Source organism: Trachemys scripta, chromosome 1, assembly GCF_013100865.1.
Source record: "Trachemys scripta elegans isolate TJP31775 chromosome 1, CAS_Tse_1.0, whole genome shotgun sequence".
Taxonomy (NCBI): Eukaryota; Metazoa; Chordata; order Testudines; family Emydidae; genus Trachemys; species Trachemys scripta.
The window spans coordinates 40,740,831-40,758,032 of NC_048298.1; the positions used below are offsets into that span (position 1 = coordinate 40,740,831).

The window sequence follows — 17,202 nt, forward strand, 5'->3', positions numbered from 1 at the left end:
GGGGGGCCGGGCCCGCGGGGCCGGGAGCCGGTCCGGGGTCGCGGGGTCGCCGGGCCGTTCCGGGGTCGCTGGGCCGGGGTCGCGGAGCCGGGAGGCCGGGGGTCCGGGGTCACGGGACCGGGAGCCGGTCCGGGGTCGCGGGGTCGCCGGGCCAGGCCGGGGGCCGGGGTTGCGGGACCGGGAGCCAGGGGGTGCGCCGGGCCGCCATGGGGTGCGCCGGGCCGCCAGCAGTGCTGGGCGGGCCGGGGGTGGTCGGCCGGGGGCCGGCACCCCAGGGCCCGAGCCGACCCAGGCTGGAGCCACCGGGGGGCCAGCCTGGGCCGCGCCTCCTCCCCCCACACTCCCTCTTACCTGCTTCAGGCTTCCCGCGAATCAAATGTTCGCGGGAAGCAGGGGAGGGGGCGGAGACTTTGGGGAGGGGGTGGAGTTGGGGCGTGGGCATGGGCGGGGCTGGGGGCGGGGGCGGGGCCCCGTGGAGTGTTCTCCATTTGGAGGCACAAAATATGGTAACCCTAGTGCTACATAATCATGTAGCAAAGATTATTTCAAAGAACACCTTACAGTACTGAAAAATGACTACATTATTCTCATACTTGTCCGCAGCATACAACTCTTAGCTTAAAAAAATGAGAGCTTGCCATGGCTGTTTCACTGTCAGTTTGTTGAAATAAGAGAACACAAAATCAGACCACCTTTAGTGCTAAAAGTTCCAAAAGACACCTCACGGAAGGATGCAAAAGAACTGCATCATGCTGCCATAGTTTAAATGCTGTGGCCAGGATCAGCAAAGGTTTTTCAAGATTTTAACACAGGGGTAGGCAACCTATGGCACTCACACTGCCCAGGTCCTGGCCACCAGTCCGGGAGGCTCTACATTTTCATTTAATTTTAAATGAAGCTTCTTAAACATTTTAAAACCCTTATTTACTTTACATACAACAATAGTTTAGTTATATATTATAGACTTATAGAAAAAGACCTTCTAAAAACGTTAAAATGTATTACTGGCACGCGAAACCTTAAATTAGAGTGAATAAATGAAGACTCGGCACACCACTTCTGAAAGGTTGCCAACCCCTGTTTTAAATAATCTCAGGGCAGCTGGAGCCAATGGAAAGTCTGGATGTTGTCTAAGATGTCTGCTGATCAAGTTTGCTGAAAAAATTTGCATGGGAGAAGAGATGCGAGCCTGTAATTGGCAATCTTCCTAGGAACAGGAAAGTCTACCAGGATGTAGATTAGAATAAAACAACTGTTTCTTCTAATAGAGCACAGGAGTCAAGTGAAGAGTTGTGCAGTATATTGGGGAACAGGTGCTTTGCTCACCAGGGGGAAGGGCACAAGCCACACACAGCAGTGCAGCCAGAGAACACTGATATGTAAACTGCTGCACACGATAAGCATGAAGTTACCACTCAGCATGGCTTTCATGGAATCAAGGGGAGCACAACAGGCACAGATGATATGGGTCTAACACAGGGGTCGGCAACGTTCGGCACGCGGCTCGCCAGGGTAAGCACCCTAGCGGGCCGGGCCAGTTTATTTACCTGCTGACGCAGCAGGTTCCACCGATCGCGGCCCCCACTGGCCGCGGTTCGCCGTCCCGAGCCAATGGGGGTGACGGGAAGCCACAGCCAGCACATCCCTCGGCCCGTGCTGCTTCCCGCCGCCCCCATTGGCCCGGGACAGTGAACCGCGGCGAGTGGGGGCTGCGATCGGCCGAACCTGCCGTGTCAGCAGATAAATAAACTGGCCCAGCCCGCTAGGGTGCTTATCCTGGCGAGCCACGTGCCGAACGTTGCCAACCCCTGGTCTAACAACTAGAAAATATTCAAACCATGGAAATATGGTTGAATATTGGGAAATACTTTCTGCAGAACATGAAATTGCAAATAGTAATAATAATTAACAATTAATATCAAGGGGCACTGACTACAAAGGCCTTACCCATGTTCTGTGCCTTTCCCATCTAGTTTTGGCTACAAGACGTAAGCAAATGGCATAGAAACATACATTCCCAATGGTAAGAGATGTATCTGCAGTATTGGCCTCAACATCAGAATATATTCATAGAATCATAGAATATCAGGGTTGGAAGGGACCTCAGGAGGTCATCTAGTCCAACCCCCTGCTCAAAGCAGGACAAATCCCCAACTAAATAATCCCAGCCAGGGCTTTGTCAAACCTGACCTTAAAAACCTCTAAGGAAGGAGATTCCACCACCTCCGTAGGTAACCCATTCCAGTGCTTCACCACCCTCCTAGTGAAAAAGTTTTTCCCAATATCCAACCAAAACCTCCTCCAGTGCAACTTGAGATCATTACTCCTTGTTCTGTCATCTGCTACCACTGAGAACAGTCTAGATCCATCCTCTTTGGAACCCCTTTTCAGGTAGTTGAAAGCAGCTATCAAATCCCCCCTCATTCTTCTCTTCTGCAGACTAAACAATCCCAGTTCCCTCAGCCTCTTCTCATAAGTCATGGGCTCCAGCCTCATTTTTGTTGCCCTCCGCTGGACTCTTTCCAATTTTTCCACAGTCTTCTTGTAGTGTGGGGCCCAAAACTGTACACACTACTCCAGATGAGGCTTCACCAATGCCGAATAGAGGGGAATGATCAGGTCCCTCGATCTACTGTCAATGCTCCTACTTATACAGCCCAAAATGCTGTTAGCCTTTTTGGCAACAAGGGCACACTGTTGACTCATATCCAGCTTCTTGTCCACTGTAACCCCTAGGTCCTTTTCTGCAGAACTACTGCTTAGCCAGTCTGTCCCTAGTCTCTCTTTAGCAATGCATGGGATTCTTTCATCCTAAATGCAGGACTCTGCACTTGTCCTTGTTGAACCTCATCAGATTTCTTTTGGCCCAATCCTCTAGTTTGTCTAGGTTCCTCTGTATCCCATCCTATTCCTGATTGTCTGTGTCATGGTTCCTGGTAAACTGCCCTGCTAAGATCCTCTACCAGTCCCTTTAGTACACTCTTCTCAAGTGACAGGCCTGTGCCTCCACATCTCTTTTGGAAAAGTGCCTGTGGACCAACCATTCCCTGACTGAGTCTCCAAGTTACATGTCGGGGCACAGCTGGCTCCCAGCCTGGTCATTAGGCAACCCAGCAAGCTCAGCTGGGCCCAATGAGCCCTCTCCTAATGGTTGTGCTTCCTGATTGGGCAGGGGAGCCAGCAGCCTGCTACTTGAGCCTTGCAGTGGCACCAGTACAGCTGCTGCTCAATGTGAACCATGCCTGTAGCAGTGCTTACACTGTGTGCACTTTGGCTTCTTGCCCCAGCCACAGCTTCCCTTCTCCATTCTGGTTTCTGACTCCTAGCTCCAACTCCTGGTGATGTCCCTGATTATGACTCTGGCTTACCCTTTGGCTTAGACTTTGACTTCTGACTTCTGACTGAAATTTTTTCAGTTCTGACCTTCTGCTTGGCCCCTGATTCCTGCTTCACCCTGGAGTTGGTGCCTGATCCCTGGATGCTTATCATTACCTGAACTGCCACCACAAGCACCAGGTCAGGTCCTGCTCCACCCAATAGGTAGGCCTCACAGGCCCTGAGAGCTTATGTTATACCCTTCTGGTTACCATCCAACCATATTACTTAGGAGGCCAAGTTGGCTTGGTGCCTGCAAAAGTTTCCCTCAGGGAGCCTTCAGCCAGTAGCAGTGTGCAGTGACACATCAGCAGCTTCTCCAGAACAAAGAATGATTTATTATTTATTTTATCTCTCTTCACAGCTATAAACCTGGCTATGGTATTTGAGAGGAAGCTCCTTATCTAGGTCTTTGTTTTATCTTTCCTGCCTAGTTTTGTAACCAATCCCTTTTCATCTAACTCTGTGCATTCAAGAAGGGTAATATCACCCAGGTACACTGAAGGGCATAAGATATTTATAAAAAACCACAAATATTTCCTAGTTCTCCACGGTTTGTATGGCTCAATCATTTAAAGACAAACAAAGTCTAATTCCTTCTGACCAAAACAGCTGAAGTCTGTGAATGAAGCCAAGCAACAGCCAATTTTGTAGAGCGGTGTGATTTAGGGGACTGATTTTAGGGATGGAAGCAAGCAGCTCTTGAGTTCTAATCTATATTCTGCTATTGTCTCACCCTTGTGTCTATTACCCCACCTATAACATTGAGTCATAATACTTACCTACCTACCTCACAGGCATGTAATGAGGATGTCTGTGCAGTGCTTCATTACTGTAAAGCACTATATAAGCGTAAAATATTATTTTAAATAGTCAAGCACTTTGGAGAATAATTCCAATGCTGCACTGATACACTACATTATGCATGCTGCCTGCCAAAGTGGACCATATTTCAGGACCATCTGGAAGGGTTGACATTACCCATTCGGATGATTAGGACTATGAAAAGAGAGAGAAGTCAGGATGGAAGGCACTGTGAATTGCCAAGTTTGGGATACGTTTGTACAGTGCTTTGAAACTATAAAGTGCTATATAATTTCTAAGTACAGTTAGGAATTAATGTGTGCTATAATATAAATTGATACACTGTACCCATGAAACAGCTTGCAGGGGGCAGTGTAAATAACATAAAACCAATGCTAAATGTACTGAACTGTAACTGAACTGTAAAGCCCTGATGGAAGCTGCTATGTAGATTAGTAATTTAATTGCATGCCAGAGCAACAACTGTAAAAGACTGTTCTTTGAGTCTGCAACTAACAAACTTCAATCATTGCTATAAACATGGAATGCTGACAATGATATGAACTCTAACAGAAACCTTAAACACATTACAACAGCACTCTGTTATGTTGGTATTGGGAAACTAGATAGTATGAAGCTTAAAATATTAAATATAGCTTAACATAAGTAATAAATGAACATCTGAGTAAGCGAGTATATTGCTGTTGTGCACAGGTGAAAATTGCTCCGTGTTGGTAGAAAAGTATCTATATAAAACACTCATGGGTGTCATGTAATCCTTTTTTGTTTCTGGGATACACTTTCAACTGTTGTCTCTTCTATCATTTAAAACATATTTAACTGTGATAGAACTACACCCATTGTGTAAAGGAGGGTTTATGTAGATGAGTCTGAATACTGTATTCTAGACACCCCTAATATGCTGGTTTTTTTAAAAGAAAATAAGTGACATTGGAAATATACAAGTATAAATGAATAGTAAAAAAAAGATGGATTATAGATTGACATTATGGACAGTGAAGATTAGTTCCTTTTATTGCCAGCAGGAGTGTTCTATTAGGGATTTCCTATCGGAAAAGAGATCAGCATGTATCATTGTATTACCACATTACGTTTCATGCTTTTAACCCAAAGTCCAAGGGTTTCACTGATTTACAGCTCAATATAAAGGGACAGTCGAGATGGAAATTGGGAAAAATTAGGTTATGTCTACACTTAAACCACTACAGCGGTGCAGCTACAGCATTATAGCGCTTCAGTAGAGCAGACAGTCATTACACTGACGGGACGGGTTCTCCCTTTGCTGTAGTTAATCCACCTTCCCGAAAGGCAGAGGCAAAAGAATTCTTCCATTGACCCAATACCATCTACACCGGGGGTTAGGTCAGTTTAATTACCTTTTCATACCTCTGAGTAACGTCACTGGATTGACCTAACTCAGTGGTGCTCAAACTTATTACACAGGAGGGCCTCTATAAACCTAAGCACCACCTTGTGTGGCCCAAGCAGATTTTACATATTTTAATAAGATTTAATGTCACCTGTATTGATTTATACTTTAAGTTCAGCTTGTTCCATAGGTATTTAGATAGATTGTTTCTGTGTTCAGTATTGTCTATTTACACACTTGCGTAAACTAAAATGATGTCAACATAATGACAAAACGCTAATGAATTGGCCATTAGTATATTGTGTTGAAGCAGGCCCTGGGCCTTATGAAATGCTCTGGTGGGCCGTAGGTTGGGCACTGCTGACATAACTTTTTAGTGTAAACCTGCCCTTTAGTCTTTCTTGTGTGTTAACTGGCCAGGTGACTGAACAGAAAACGTGACACATTTTTCAAACTATCCAAACAAAAACTGTGGAACTAACGAAGTGCCTGTTCAATTTCATTGTACAAGCACATCTCTTTTAGTCACGCCCATCCTGATCTTTCATTGGAAAACTATCTATTTAGATTGTGAGTGCTTCAGGGTAAGTATGTTGTCTTCACACCTGTCTGTAAAACATTTAGCATACTATGGCATTAGAATACGAATTAACAATAGTGTTTAGCATTTTTCTAGCACTTTTACCCATAGATCTTAAAGGAACATTGTCTCTGTTTAACAGATGGGGAAACAAATACAGAAATCTTAAATGATGTGACAAAGGAGAGGGAGAGATTGCAGCTTCAGAAAGAGGGGGGAGCAACACACCTGAAAGAGTCACAGTTCACTGAGGCTAGAAATTAATGCTATCTACCCATTGAAATCCAGGATTCCTGACTTTCTATGGTGTCAAGCATTAGTTTCCACCCATGGAAAGTCATGGAATAGGCTTTAAAATAATTTTCTGGTTATCAGCTGCCTCTTGGGGTACGTCTACACTGCGATAAGAAATCTGCAGCTGTGAGCCTCAGAGCCTGGGTCAACTGTCTTGGGCGTGCGCTACAGGGCTAAAAAGAGCAGTGTAGACATTTGGGCTCTCAGACCCTTCCCTTTTGCTGGGTTTCAGAGCCAGGCTCCAGCCCAAGCCCAAACATTTACACTGCTATTTTTAACCCTGTAGTGTAAGTCCAAGTCAGCTGACCCAGGCTCTGAGACTCGCTACCATGGGATTTTTATTGCAGTATGGACACACCCTCGCTGTCTCCTTGGTGATCACACAATAAATAACCCCAGCAATGAGTAGGTTATGTTTGGAACCAAGATGAAAAAAAGAGAAAATCAAATGGAGAACCCCAAACAAGCTAAAATTACAGTAGATTTGTTTAGACCAAAGTTGCTCTCTAGCTCACTGTGATCTTCAATATTTATTTTTTTAAACACAGTGTAAGATCAGAGACACTTACCGCCCTTTTAATGTGATCAGATATATGTGGCCTCTCATATGCCCTGGTAACCAGACAATATGTATGCAGCTGCTGAAGCACAAATCTTTACCTGCCTACATACCTTTATGAATAAGATGCTCCAGCACATCACAGTGTCCATATTCAGCAGCAACTCCTAATGGCGTTACCCCATAACCATCTTTCAGGTGCACATTTCCTCCATTCTTCAGAAGCAGAGAAACAATCTCTTTGCAGCCTTGTTTTGCAGCTTCATGCATTGCTGACCAGCGTTTTACACACGGCTGGTGGATACGACAGTTGTATTTAATCAGAGCCAATACCATTTCGTAAGAGCCCCGTCTCACAGCTTGAAAATATGGAAAAAGAAGAAAAAAAGACACCATTAGAGATCTCGTTACACATGCTGAAAGATGAATTGTGAGGCTTACATTTTTTTCAGTGTTTGGAGAAAATTAAGCAGTTCATCCATGTGGGCCAAATTCAGACCTCTTTCCTAGCAGTCGGTGGACCAAATACACTGGCAAGTAAAGGATGGTGTAAATTACATGCTGGGTGTAAGCTGGTCAGGCAATCAGGGTACTTGCATGCAAATGGTAAAATAGTGTAACTGGCACTGATTGACATTCAGTGTGTATGCAAAATTTATGTTCTGAGGCTACAGAAGCAGGAGTATTGCAAGAAAAGCAGCAAACAGAAAGGTAAAAGCAAAAACAGAAGGGTACTGCTTTATCTTACTCCATCCAGTTAATTGTTTTTGCAGCCACACCACTTTTCCTCCCCCCTTGGCAAGTAAGGTACATTCACAGGGCTTTGTTCTTCATGTATGGATCTCCCAAAGATCTCTATCAGTGTTCCACATATGCCAGGCTTGTAAGACTGGCCTTCCACTGAACACTATGTTGATATACATTTGCTACTTAACATGAACACCCATTCTTCTTTCCAACTTGGATCTAGTGTATAACCTTCACCACCATTTGTCACAGTTGAATACAGCCTTTACCTTTAATGCTACAGCAAACTCGTCAATGTTCTCCCAGTATTCCAACTATCCCACTTATTAGGTCAGCTTCTAATTCTAATGCCTAAACTGATGTTCACTGGTTGTCACTAGCCAAGATATCACTGACATATGTTATACTCAAAGGCCGAATTCTGCCCTTTTGAGGATCCAACTGTGAAATTTTCATGGATAATGCAGCTCAAGACCAGCACAAGTTACCTGCCTATGGGAGAGTTTTCGGTTCATGCACATTTTGCTACCCAGATTAATTGTGGTCAGATTTTAAAATTTAACTGTAATATTTCTACCTTTATTTTCATATGGTTTATACTTTTTTGTGCCTTGTTTTGACTTTCACATTCTGTATGAGCTTGGTAGTACATCTTTAATGTATAATGGCACGTCCATTGATTTCAATTAGATTTTTTCTTTCAATGGATAGCATGATCTGACCCAGAATTTTTGGACAAATATTCAATATTCTGTGAAGCTTCAAGGCCTCAGCAGTAAATACAGAAGCTTTCCCCTCAAAAAAACATTATTTGCGATTACTTAGTTTCAGCTGATCTCTGCTGTGTGATAATGCTATTCATAGTTACTTTGACTTCAATGGAGTTTTAGGTACCCAACTAAAGAGTCCTCTAATCTACGGCTCTCTTGTAGAGTTAGTACAGGAGTAATTAAGTTAAATTAAAAGCAATTCTCAATTGCGACTTATATTGAGTGGTAAGTGCTTGATGATGCTCTCACTGACTTCAGTGTGACTAGGATCGAACTGTAAGGTGCAAAACACCCTCCACTCCCACAGACTCGATTACAACTGATAACAGCCCCAAAAAACTCAACCTATCAGGAAATCATAAATAGAAATATCCAGGAGAATAAATTTAGTAGGGAAGAAAAAAAAATCCTTTTCCTTCAATTCTAGTTGAGTTTACTCTTCCTGGTATTCATCAAGCAGCAATGGCTAATAATCTTATCTTAAAAGTTCTATGGATTTGCAACTACTGGAAAGAACTGGAGAAATACAAAGCAATAAATCTAAAGAAACTTTTATAGATCCTTTGTGGCTCAGACCTTAACATTTTAACATTAATTGCTTCATTGGGTATTCTTTGTGGTTAGAATTGACAAAAGTTAGTACCCATCAAATGTAATGTTTTAATAAGTCTGATCATTGTATTTCGGTATGTATGATGTGGGAATTGTATTAATTTTACAAATTGATTTTCTTCATAAGGCCTTGAGTACTTTCATTTTCAACAAGAGCTGGAAGCTGGTGCACTTAAATTACTAATATAGGGTAAAGCTCATTTAAATATATCAGCAGAAAACTTTCCAAAAGAATAATCTGGCTTTGAACTGAGTTATTCCTTAGTAATTTAGTTGCATGCCATTTTCCACAAATTCTTTCTGAAAGTGAAAATACCCAACTACTCCTGACAAAGCCTGTAAAAATAATAAAATTCATTATATTCTCCAGTAGGCCACCACAGTCATAAACAACTATTTGTAAAACATCCAAGATTTCATTAAAAGTTGTACAGCCACTAGTTAAACCCTCACTTGGACTCCTGACCACTACTTGTGCCTTGAGTGGTCACATGAGGCCAGATTTTTACAAGTAATTAGGCACCTCTGATGGGGTATGCTCCCCCACATTAGTCCTGAAGAGGTCAATTTAGGCCACATACGCCAATTAACCTATAAGGCTGCAAACTGGGGAATATTAAGGCTGAGAGGCCATCCCTAATTAAGGGAAGTTTACCTGTGCAGGAACAGGTGGGGCTTCTATAAAACCAGGGAGCTGGTAGCAGAAAGAGGGCTCAGGGGAAGAGGGCTGCAGGCCCTCTCCCTGGGACAAGGGAGACACAGATTTAGACCCCAGAGGAAGGATTTGTGTAGTACACCCAGAGGAAAAGATTTGGCTAGAGGGGTGGAGAAGGTGAGGTCGGAAACACTCCGAGTGACAGGACGGTTTGTGGTTGTCTGGATCTTTGCTGCTGGAAATAGGGCCCTGGACTGGAATCCAGAGTAGAGGGTGGACCTGGATTCCCCTCCCAGCTACTGAGTGAGTGGCACAATTTGGGCAGTGAACTTGGAGGCTTTCTGGGGCCATGTGTTCTATTCACTGAGTAAGTGGCCAACCCAGGGTAGTGGACTTAAGGATTGCCTGGGATGGCGAGGAAGGTGTTGATATTCCAATATTCCTGGAAGGGGAAACACCACACTAACCTGGCTGGAGGGCTGCGTCACAGAGAAGAAGCTGCTACTCCTGGAGCAAGAGAGGAGTTGCAGACCGAGAGAGACAAGGAGCTAAGGAACCACAAGAAGGACATTGGGCTGGAAGAGCTAATCTCCAGAGTGGCTATCAGGAGGCCCAGGTGGGGTGAGCAGAGGTCCCCGTGATAGCATTTTAAGATGCAGATTGTCATGTAGAATGACATCAATGGGAGTTAGGCACCCAGGTGTTTGAAAATCCCATTAGGTGCCTATATGCATCTCTAGGCACCTAAATACCTTTAAAAATCTGGCCCCTGGGCCTGATCTAAAGTCCAGTGAAGTCAATGGAAGTCTTTCCATTCAAAGGACTTTGGGTAACTAAACATGTACAGAAAATAAACTATCTGCTTCCACTTACAGATGGTCCCTCTGTTTCAGGGATAAGGTACATTGGCAAGGCAGTGTAGGAAAACTTCAGCTGCCACTGCCTGTGCTGTATCTATTCTGTAAATAAGGAAAGGAACTCAGTTTCCAGGAACATCAACCCTGCATCTTTCATATGCACTAAATTCATATGAAAAATTTTAAAAAGAAAAGTTCTACCAAATCAAATGTAACAACAAAAGTAAGGGGGTAGCCGTGTTAGTCTGTATCCACAAAAACAACAGGGAGTCCGGTGGCACCTTAAAGACTAACAGATTTATTTGGGCATAAGCTTTCGTGGGTAAAAACCCACTTCTTCTACCCACGAAAGCTTATGCCCAGATAAATCTGTTAGTCTTTAAGGTGCCACTGGACTCCTTGTTGTTTTTAACAAAAATAAAATGGTTTAAAATATTTCTCCAGAAAAACAAAACAGTAGAACTTCCAGGTGTAACTTTTTTTTTAAAAAATGTGGGATAACCTCTGTGTTCTGTTACACAACATACTAGTTGCAGAAAGCAAATGCATCTTTTGGTCAAGTCTTTGCAATCAATATAAGAATGTTCTACCAGGTGGATTAGAATTTGTGATGTCTTCCCCAAATCTTCAAGGCAACTCAGGATGCACATTCCAGAAATCATTTGATCAGAGTCTGATTGCATCTCAGATTCACTCTGGAGCTGTAAGCCCACCCAACTGAGTGTTTGTTGTGACTCATAGGTGGGAGAATGGCACTGGAATTTAGGCTGAAAGTGCTCTGATTTGCTGAAGCGGTAGCAGGAGAGAAAGAGAAAAGATGGAATATTGGAATAGCATCTATTCAAAATTTGGGGTCCATACCAGTTTTCTCTCAGAAGACTAGATGAAAGACTATACAGGTTACTTTTGTAATTCATGTGAAACAAAGAATAGAAAATACTTTATGCAGGGAGGCAAATGTTGCCTCTCTGAAATATAAATCTCTCATCTCTATTATAGAAAGGTACTTTAAAAATGTTCAGCACAAACTCAGTGTCAGTAAATTAAACCCCTCAGTTGTTCATACAGCAGGAGAGTGGAAATTCCCCAAGATGCCTTGGCAGTCTCTTGGTGAAAAGTAGTTGGTAAAACTTCTTAAAGAAAGAGGACTCCTTGTGATGTTGCACTCCATATGATTTTATAAAAATATGCTAATGAGTGTGACTATAATATAATTGAAATATGCTTCATGCAAAAGGTCTCTTGTAAGGTATTATTAGAAAGCTTATAATCTACTTTAGACTTGCATATTTTATTTGATTTTGCTTGGTATCTTACTCTGTTCTATCTGTTATTACTTGGAACCACTTAAATCCTACTTTTATATTTAATAAAATCACTTTTACTTATTAATTAACCCAGAGTAAGTAATTAATTCCTGGGGGAGCAAACAGCTGTTCATATCTCTCTATCAGTGTTATAGAGGGCGGACAATTTATGAGTTTACCCTGTATATGCTTTATATCGAGTAAAATGGATTTATTTGGGGTTTGGATCTCATTGGGAACTGGGGATCTGGGTGCTAGAGACAGGAGCACTTTCTAAGCCGTTTTCAGTTAAGTCTGCAGCTTTTGGGGGATGTGGTTCAGACCCTGGGTCTGTGTTTGTAGCAGGCTAAAGTGTCTGGCTCAACAAGACAGGGTACGGAAGTCCCAAGCTGGCAGGAAAAACGGGCTAAGAGGTAGTCTCAGCACATCAGGTGGCAGGCCCAAGGGGGTCTCTGTGACCCAACCCGTCACACTCCTAATTACTTTTCCTGAATGTACAAAGGTATTCCTTCTGTTTAGCGTATAGATCAACTCCTTTTTATAACTGTGTTCCTTGTACTTTCTTAGTCCAAATTCTATTAGTTCAACTTAAGAATATATTTCTTTCATTATTTTCACCTACCTTTTGTCTGATGTTTATAACTCTAAGAACATAAATTAATTACAGTGGGAAGAAACCTAACATGACCACTTCTGAAACATGCCCCCTACAACATCATGCAGGGTCTCCTCCTGCACCCACTTCAGTCAATAACAAAGCTCTCACAGATTTCAAGAGTGAGGGATCAGACTCATATGTCTACATGGCAGGATTAGTAGAATTTGAGTGAGCAGACTCTGGATTTGTTAACCTAAGGCTTGAGTGCCTGTAGTCATTTGTAATCCCAGGTTAGGAATTGAACCATGGGTCCCAATCTGGGGCTTCAGTTTCTACACTACATTATGCAGGACTAAATCCTACCATCCATATCCCAGACTTCCTAGCACCCTCTCAAAATGTAGCCCCTGTAGCCCTTTGTTCATGGTGCAAGCATGGGAAAACTTGACTGTTCACCAAATTTGTCTGTCCAGAGGACAAAAAAAGTTGGCCCGTGGGATTGTGAAATATTTTTTGCAGACTCCCAGAGCATGAATCCAGTGGGGCAACATCTACATTACAAAGCAACAGGGCTTGAACCTGAATCCCAGCTTGACTCAGGCTCAGACCCTCCACCCCTGTGGAGTCCTGGAACCCTGTGTCTGAGCCCTGCATTAGCACAATTTGTGTGTAGACGGAAGGAGGGTCAGACTTGAACTTGAGTTCGAATGCTGGGCTTACATTGCAGTGTAGACATACCCATAGGTACCAGAAAGTCAACAATTAACCCTGAAAATTTACTCAAGCAAAATTAACATTATTTGGTGGCAGCATAGTCCATTTTTATTTTCCTTCTAAAAATTGAATAGCAACTAAGCCATTTTAGCCAATTGGAATAGTCAAGTGAGTAAGGACTAGTCACATGAAGAAGGGTTTACAGGAGCAGGCCCCAGATCATCTTGTTATGGTTAGCTTTGGGGAATGCAGGAACTAGATAGAATAGTTTAGAACACTGAAAACTCTGCTATTCGTGTTGGTTTAATCATAGAAAGGAAGCAATTACCAATGAGAAGAGGAGTTTCTCCTTTATTGTTTGTGGTATTAGGCCAAACACCCTTTTCCAATAATGTTCTTACATTTTCCACAAAACCAGCTTTTGCTGCCAAAGTTAACGGTGTTTCTCCATCACATGTTTTGTATTCCCACATTGATTTATAAGATGCTAGAGTTCAGAAAGTAGAAAACAAAATACAAAATTAAAATGACAAGCACCTAGGACATAACACAAATGCCATGTTGATAAATACCTGCATGAAAATGAATTTACAACTATTTTAAACGTTGACTTACTAGTTAGTCCTGCCACAATGGTTGACCATTGTAGTCAGTGATTAGATCATGCAGCTCTTCTCTGAATAATTGTAGTTTTCTGAACAAAGTCATTCAAAACTGACCAACCTGTCTGCCGGTGTACATAGGTGGAGCTTCACTGAAGTCAACAGAGCTGTGCCAATTTACACCAGCAGAGAATTTGGCCCATGTGACTAATGAAGCCATGAAACTGAGGAGGGTTTTCTCATACATTTTGCAGTTATTGAGTCTATTTATTGCTCCTTGTCTTGTATCTTTCCAATCTCATAGCCCCGTGGGGTGTCTTGAGCTCACTCACCATCCAGAATGATTTCAAGTATTTGCTGAATTGGCTGAGCTGCAGCCTCATGAAGTGGAAACCAACCTCTTTCATCAGCTTCATCCAAAGCATACTTATGTTTCACATAGTTCTGAAGATCAAATACTTGGCCTGAAACAAAAAATAGTGCATATCTGAAAAAAATAGGACAAGCTCAGTGCTTTGCACAGTGAATATTTTATTTCAATATTTGTACCTTGTCTTATGGCTGTTATAAGTTTCCTATTTTGATCACTGGGTGGTACAAATCTGTTGAAGGGATGACAAAAGATATCAAGTATACACAATATAGATACAGTACGTGAAAGTACAATTTTTAGTGGTTTTAATCACCTGTTTCCACTGGTTTTCAACTTTAGGTTTATATCACCTCGTTACAAATCCTGATTCACTATGTGACCTGACAGAGCACTCAGGAATGTTAGATACAGGATAACAGTTTGAACAGACTCTGGACCCCAGGCTTCAGGCCAAAGATGACCCAGACTTGCCAATAGTAGGAGTGGGGGCAGCCGGCTTCAGCAGTGTTACTGAGCCTGCTTAGTCCATGTGAGCATGCTCAGTACAAGCCAAGCAGCAAATCTCGGGGTGGCACATGACCCCTACATGCTCCCCCACTCATTGCCTGGGCTCTGCCTCAGGCTAGTGATAGGTCTGTTTGGTTGTGTCTATGCTAGCCTTTTTTCTGGTTTCCCTCTGCAGCTAATATAATACAGTTCTAATGTATAGACACAGTTGCCAACATTTTTAACAATGTCATTTAAACCTATTCAGAGCAGATCTATGTGATACAGTGGTAAAAATGCCAATGGCTGCCAGGATCCTGAGATACTATGACAACAAGTACAACAGCATAATAGTAGGAATCAGCCAAATCATAGATGAAAATGGACAGTGGCACTGTTTGACAGTCTTCAGTGAAGAAATAGGCTCTGATCTTGCAATAGGAAATAGGAACCACACGTGGACCTTTACTTTCTCAGAATTCCATTGATCCCATTATAGGATCAAAGTCATAAATTGAATTGGGTGGTTAACACTTGTCTGCCTTTGCCTTCATTTTCAAATACTGTACAGCATTTTACAAAAAGTCCTTCAATTTATAGTGATCAGAAACGTATAGTGGGGTTTTTGCCATACAACTCCCATTAAAGCCAAGTTTTGTTTCATCAATAGAGGTAGCTAACAGGTAACATTTTCAAAAGCATCTTAGTGACTTAGAAAATGAAGACCAATTTTCAAAAATGATGTAGGTACTTAGAAACCAAAGTCTCATTGAAAGTCCATGGGACCTGTAGGCTCCTAAATCATTTAGGCACTTTTGAAAATTTTACTCAACATCCACAACAGAAATGCTACATGTCATATCTGAGGGCAGTTGGCTCAAACAGAAAACAATCTATGCTAATATATATTTTAAAATCTATGCTAATATATGATTTTAAAAATACTAACCATGTCTTTAATTCAAAACTCAATAATTTTGTTTTTCACAATTTAAAAACAAATAAAACTGTACCACAGTTTTGCTGTTTTAGGGTCCAATCCTGCAGTTCCTCTGTGTGGGTAATTCCCAGTGAGAATTTTCTGAGTGGAAGTGCTATGAAATCAGATAGTTAAATACAATTTCTTGAATTACTATAATTGGGTGAAATGTTGGCAGTCATTGCACAATTATCCATCAGAAGATCCATGGTGTGTGATGGAGGCATGAGGCAGAAGTTGTCTGCCTGTATTCTGGCTCTTCCCAATACCCGGCACAGGCCGCTCTGCAAGACCTCTGCTATAAGGTGGAATCTATGAGTCAGAGGTGTGTTCTACACATTTGGGCTTATGCCCAATAGTCCTTGCACAGAGCTCTTCCTTTTCTTCCCACCAACACAGACACGTATTTTGCATTGAGCTTCTTAGCTCTGGATTCTGAATGCACATTAAGGACACAACCCTGAAATCAATGGGACTTACATCATAAAGTTAATCATATGCATAAATCTGTGCTCCATCAAGGCCTAACATTTCTTTTACAGAATATACATATGTCAGTGTGGCTGCTACACCATTTTCTGCACACTGGCCAGCATTCTCCCCAGAAAGCCTTTTAAATGTGGTTATAACTATAGAATACTTAGGGTATGTCTACATCGTAATGTAATCCCAGGATTTGAACTCAGGCTCAAGCCTAAACCCCCAGTGTCTGGTATTTAGGAAAAACACAAGTGTTCTTTAGGCCTACACACACACCGCACTAATCCAGGACCTGGGCCCACGACCCCAGTGGGGTGGAAGGTCTGAGTCTCATGCCTTGTCTACTGGGGTAAGTCGACCTAAGTTACGGTCCTCCAGCGACATGAATAACGTAGGTGGAGTCGACGTAGTTTAGGTCGACTTACAGCGGTGTCGACACCGCGATGCGTCAATGGGAGACGCTCTCTCATCAGCGTACCTAACTCCTTTCATTCTGGTGGAGTACTGGAGTCAACTGGAGAGCACTCTGCGATTGATTTAGTGGGTCTTCACTAGATCCACTAAATCGACCTCCGCTGCATCGATCATAGCAGCATCAATCCCCGGTAAGTGTAGACATGACCTGAGTCACCCAGGATTCAAGCCCTATTGCTTTGCAGTGTAGACACAGCACTACTGGACTTGTGGTCTGGGAGTCCACCAGAAGTATTCCACAATCCCATGGCTGACTGACTTTATCCTCTGGACAGACAAGTTTGGTGGACAGTCCAGTTTTCCCATGCTTGCACCACAAACAAAGGGCCAGAGCAGTCACATTTTGAGAGGGCATTAGGAAGTCTGGGATATTGGTGGTTGGACTTGGACCTGCATAATGCAATGTAGATGCTGGAGCCGCAGGTTGGGACCCACGGTTCAACAATTCCTAACCTGGGGCTACAAATGAGTGTAGATGCTCAAGCACTAGGTTAACAAACTCCAGGTCTGCTAACTCAAGTTCTACTAACCCTGAGCTTACATTGC

The 17,202-nt window shown here is 42.7% G+C and overlaps 1 protein-coding gene and 1 long non-coding RNA gene across 14 annotated transcripts in view; one reads left to right on the top strand and one right to left on the bottom strand.

The window, feature by feature from the left end:
* Nucleotides 1-17,202, bottom strand: part of ASB15 (ankyrin repeat and SOCS box containing 15) — a 60,530-nt gene that overhangs the window by 25,864 nt on the left and 17,464 nt on the right. For 10 of the 13 annotated variants that reach the window (XR_004645442.1, XR_004645439.1, XR_004645443.1 and 7 more), the window contains 4 exons: nucleotides 14,414-14,466; nucleotides 14,197-14,328; nucleotides 13,591-13,749; nucleotides 7,116-7,361 (listed from right to left, as the gene is read on the bottom strand). Coding sequence is in view for 4 of the 13 variants with exons in the window: in XM_034768097.1 (XP_034623988.1) it covers nucleotides 7,116-7,361; nucleotides 13,591-13,749; nucleotides 14,197-14,328; nucleotides 14,414-14,466 (590 nt within the window). In the remaining 9 variants the exon portion in view is untranslated. The other 3 variants (XR_004645448.1, XR_004645451.1, XR_004645452.1) reach the window with 3 other exon arrangements.
* LOC117876229 overlaps nucleotides 1-17,202 on the top strand; it is a 49,035-nt gene that overhangs the window by 17,974 nt on the left and 13,859 nt on the right. The window lies entirely within an intron of this gene.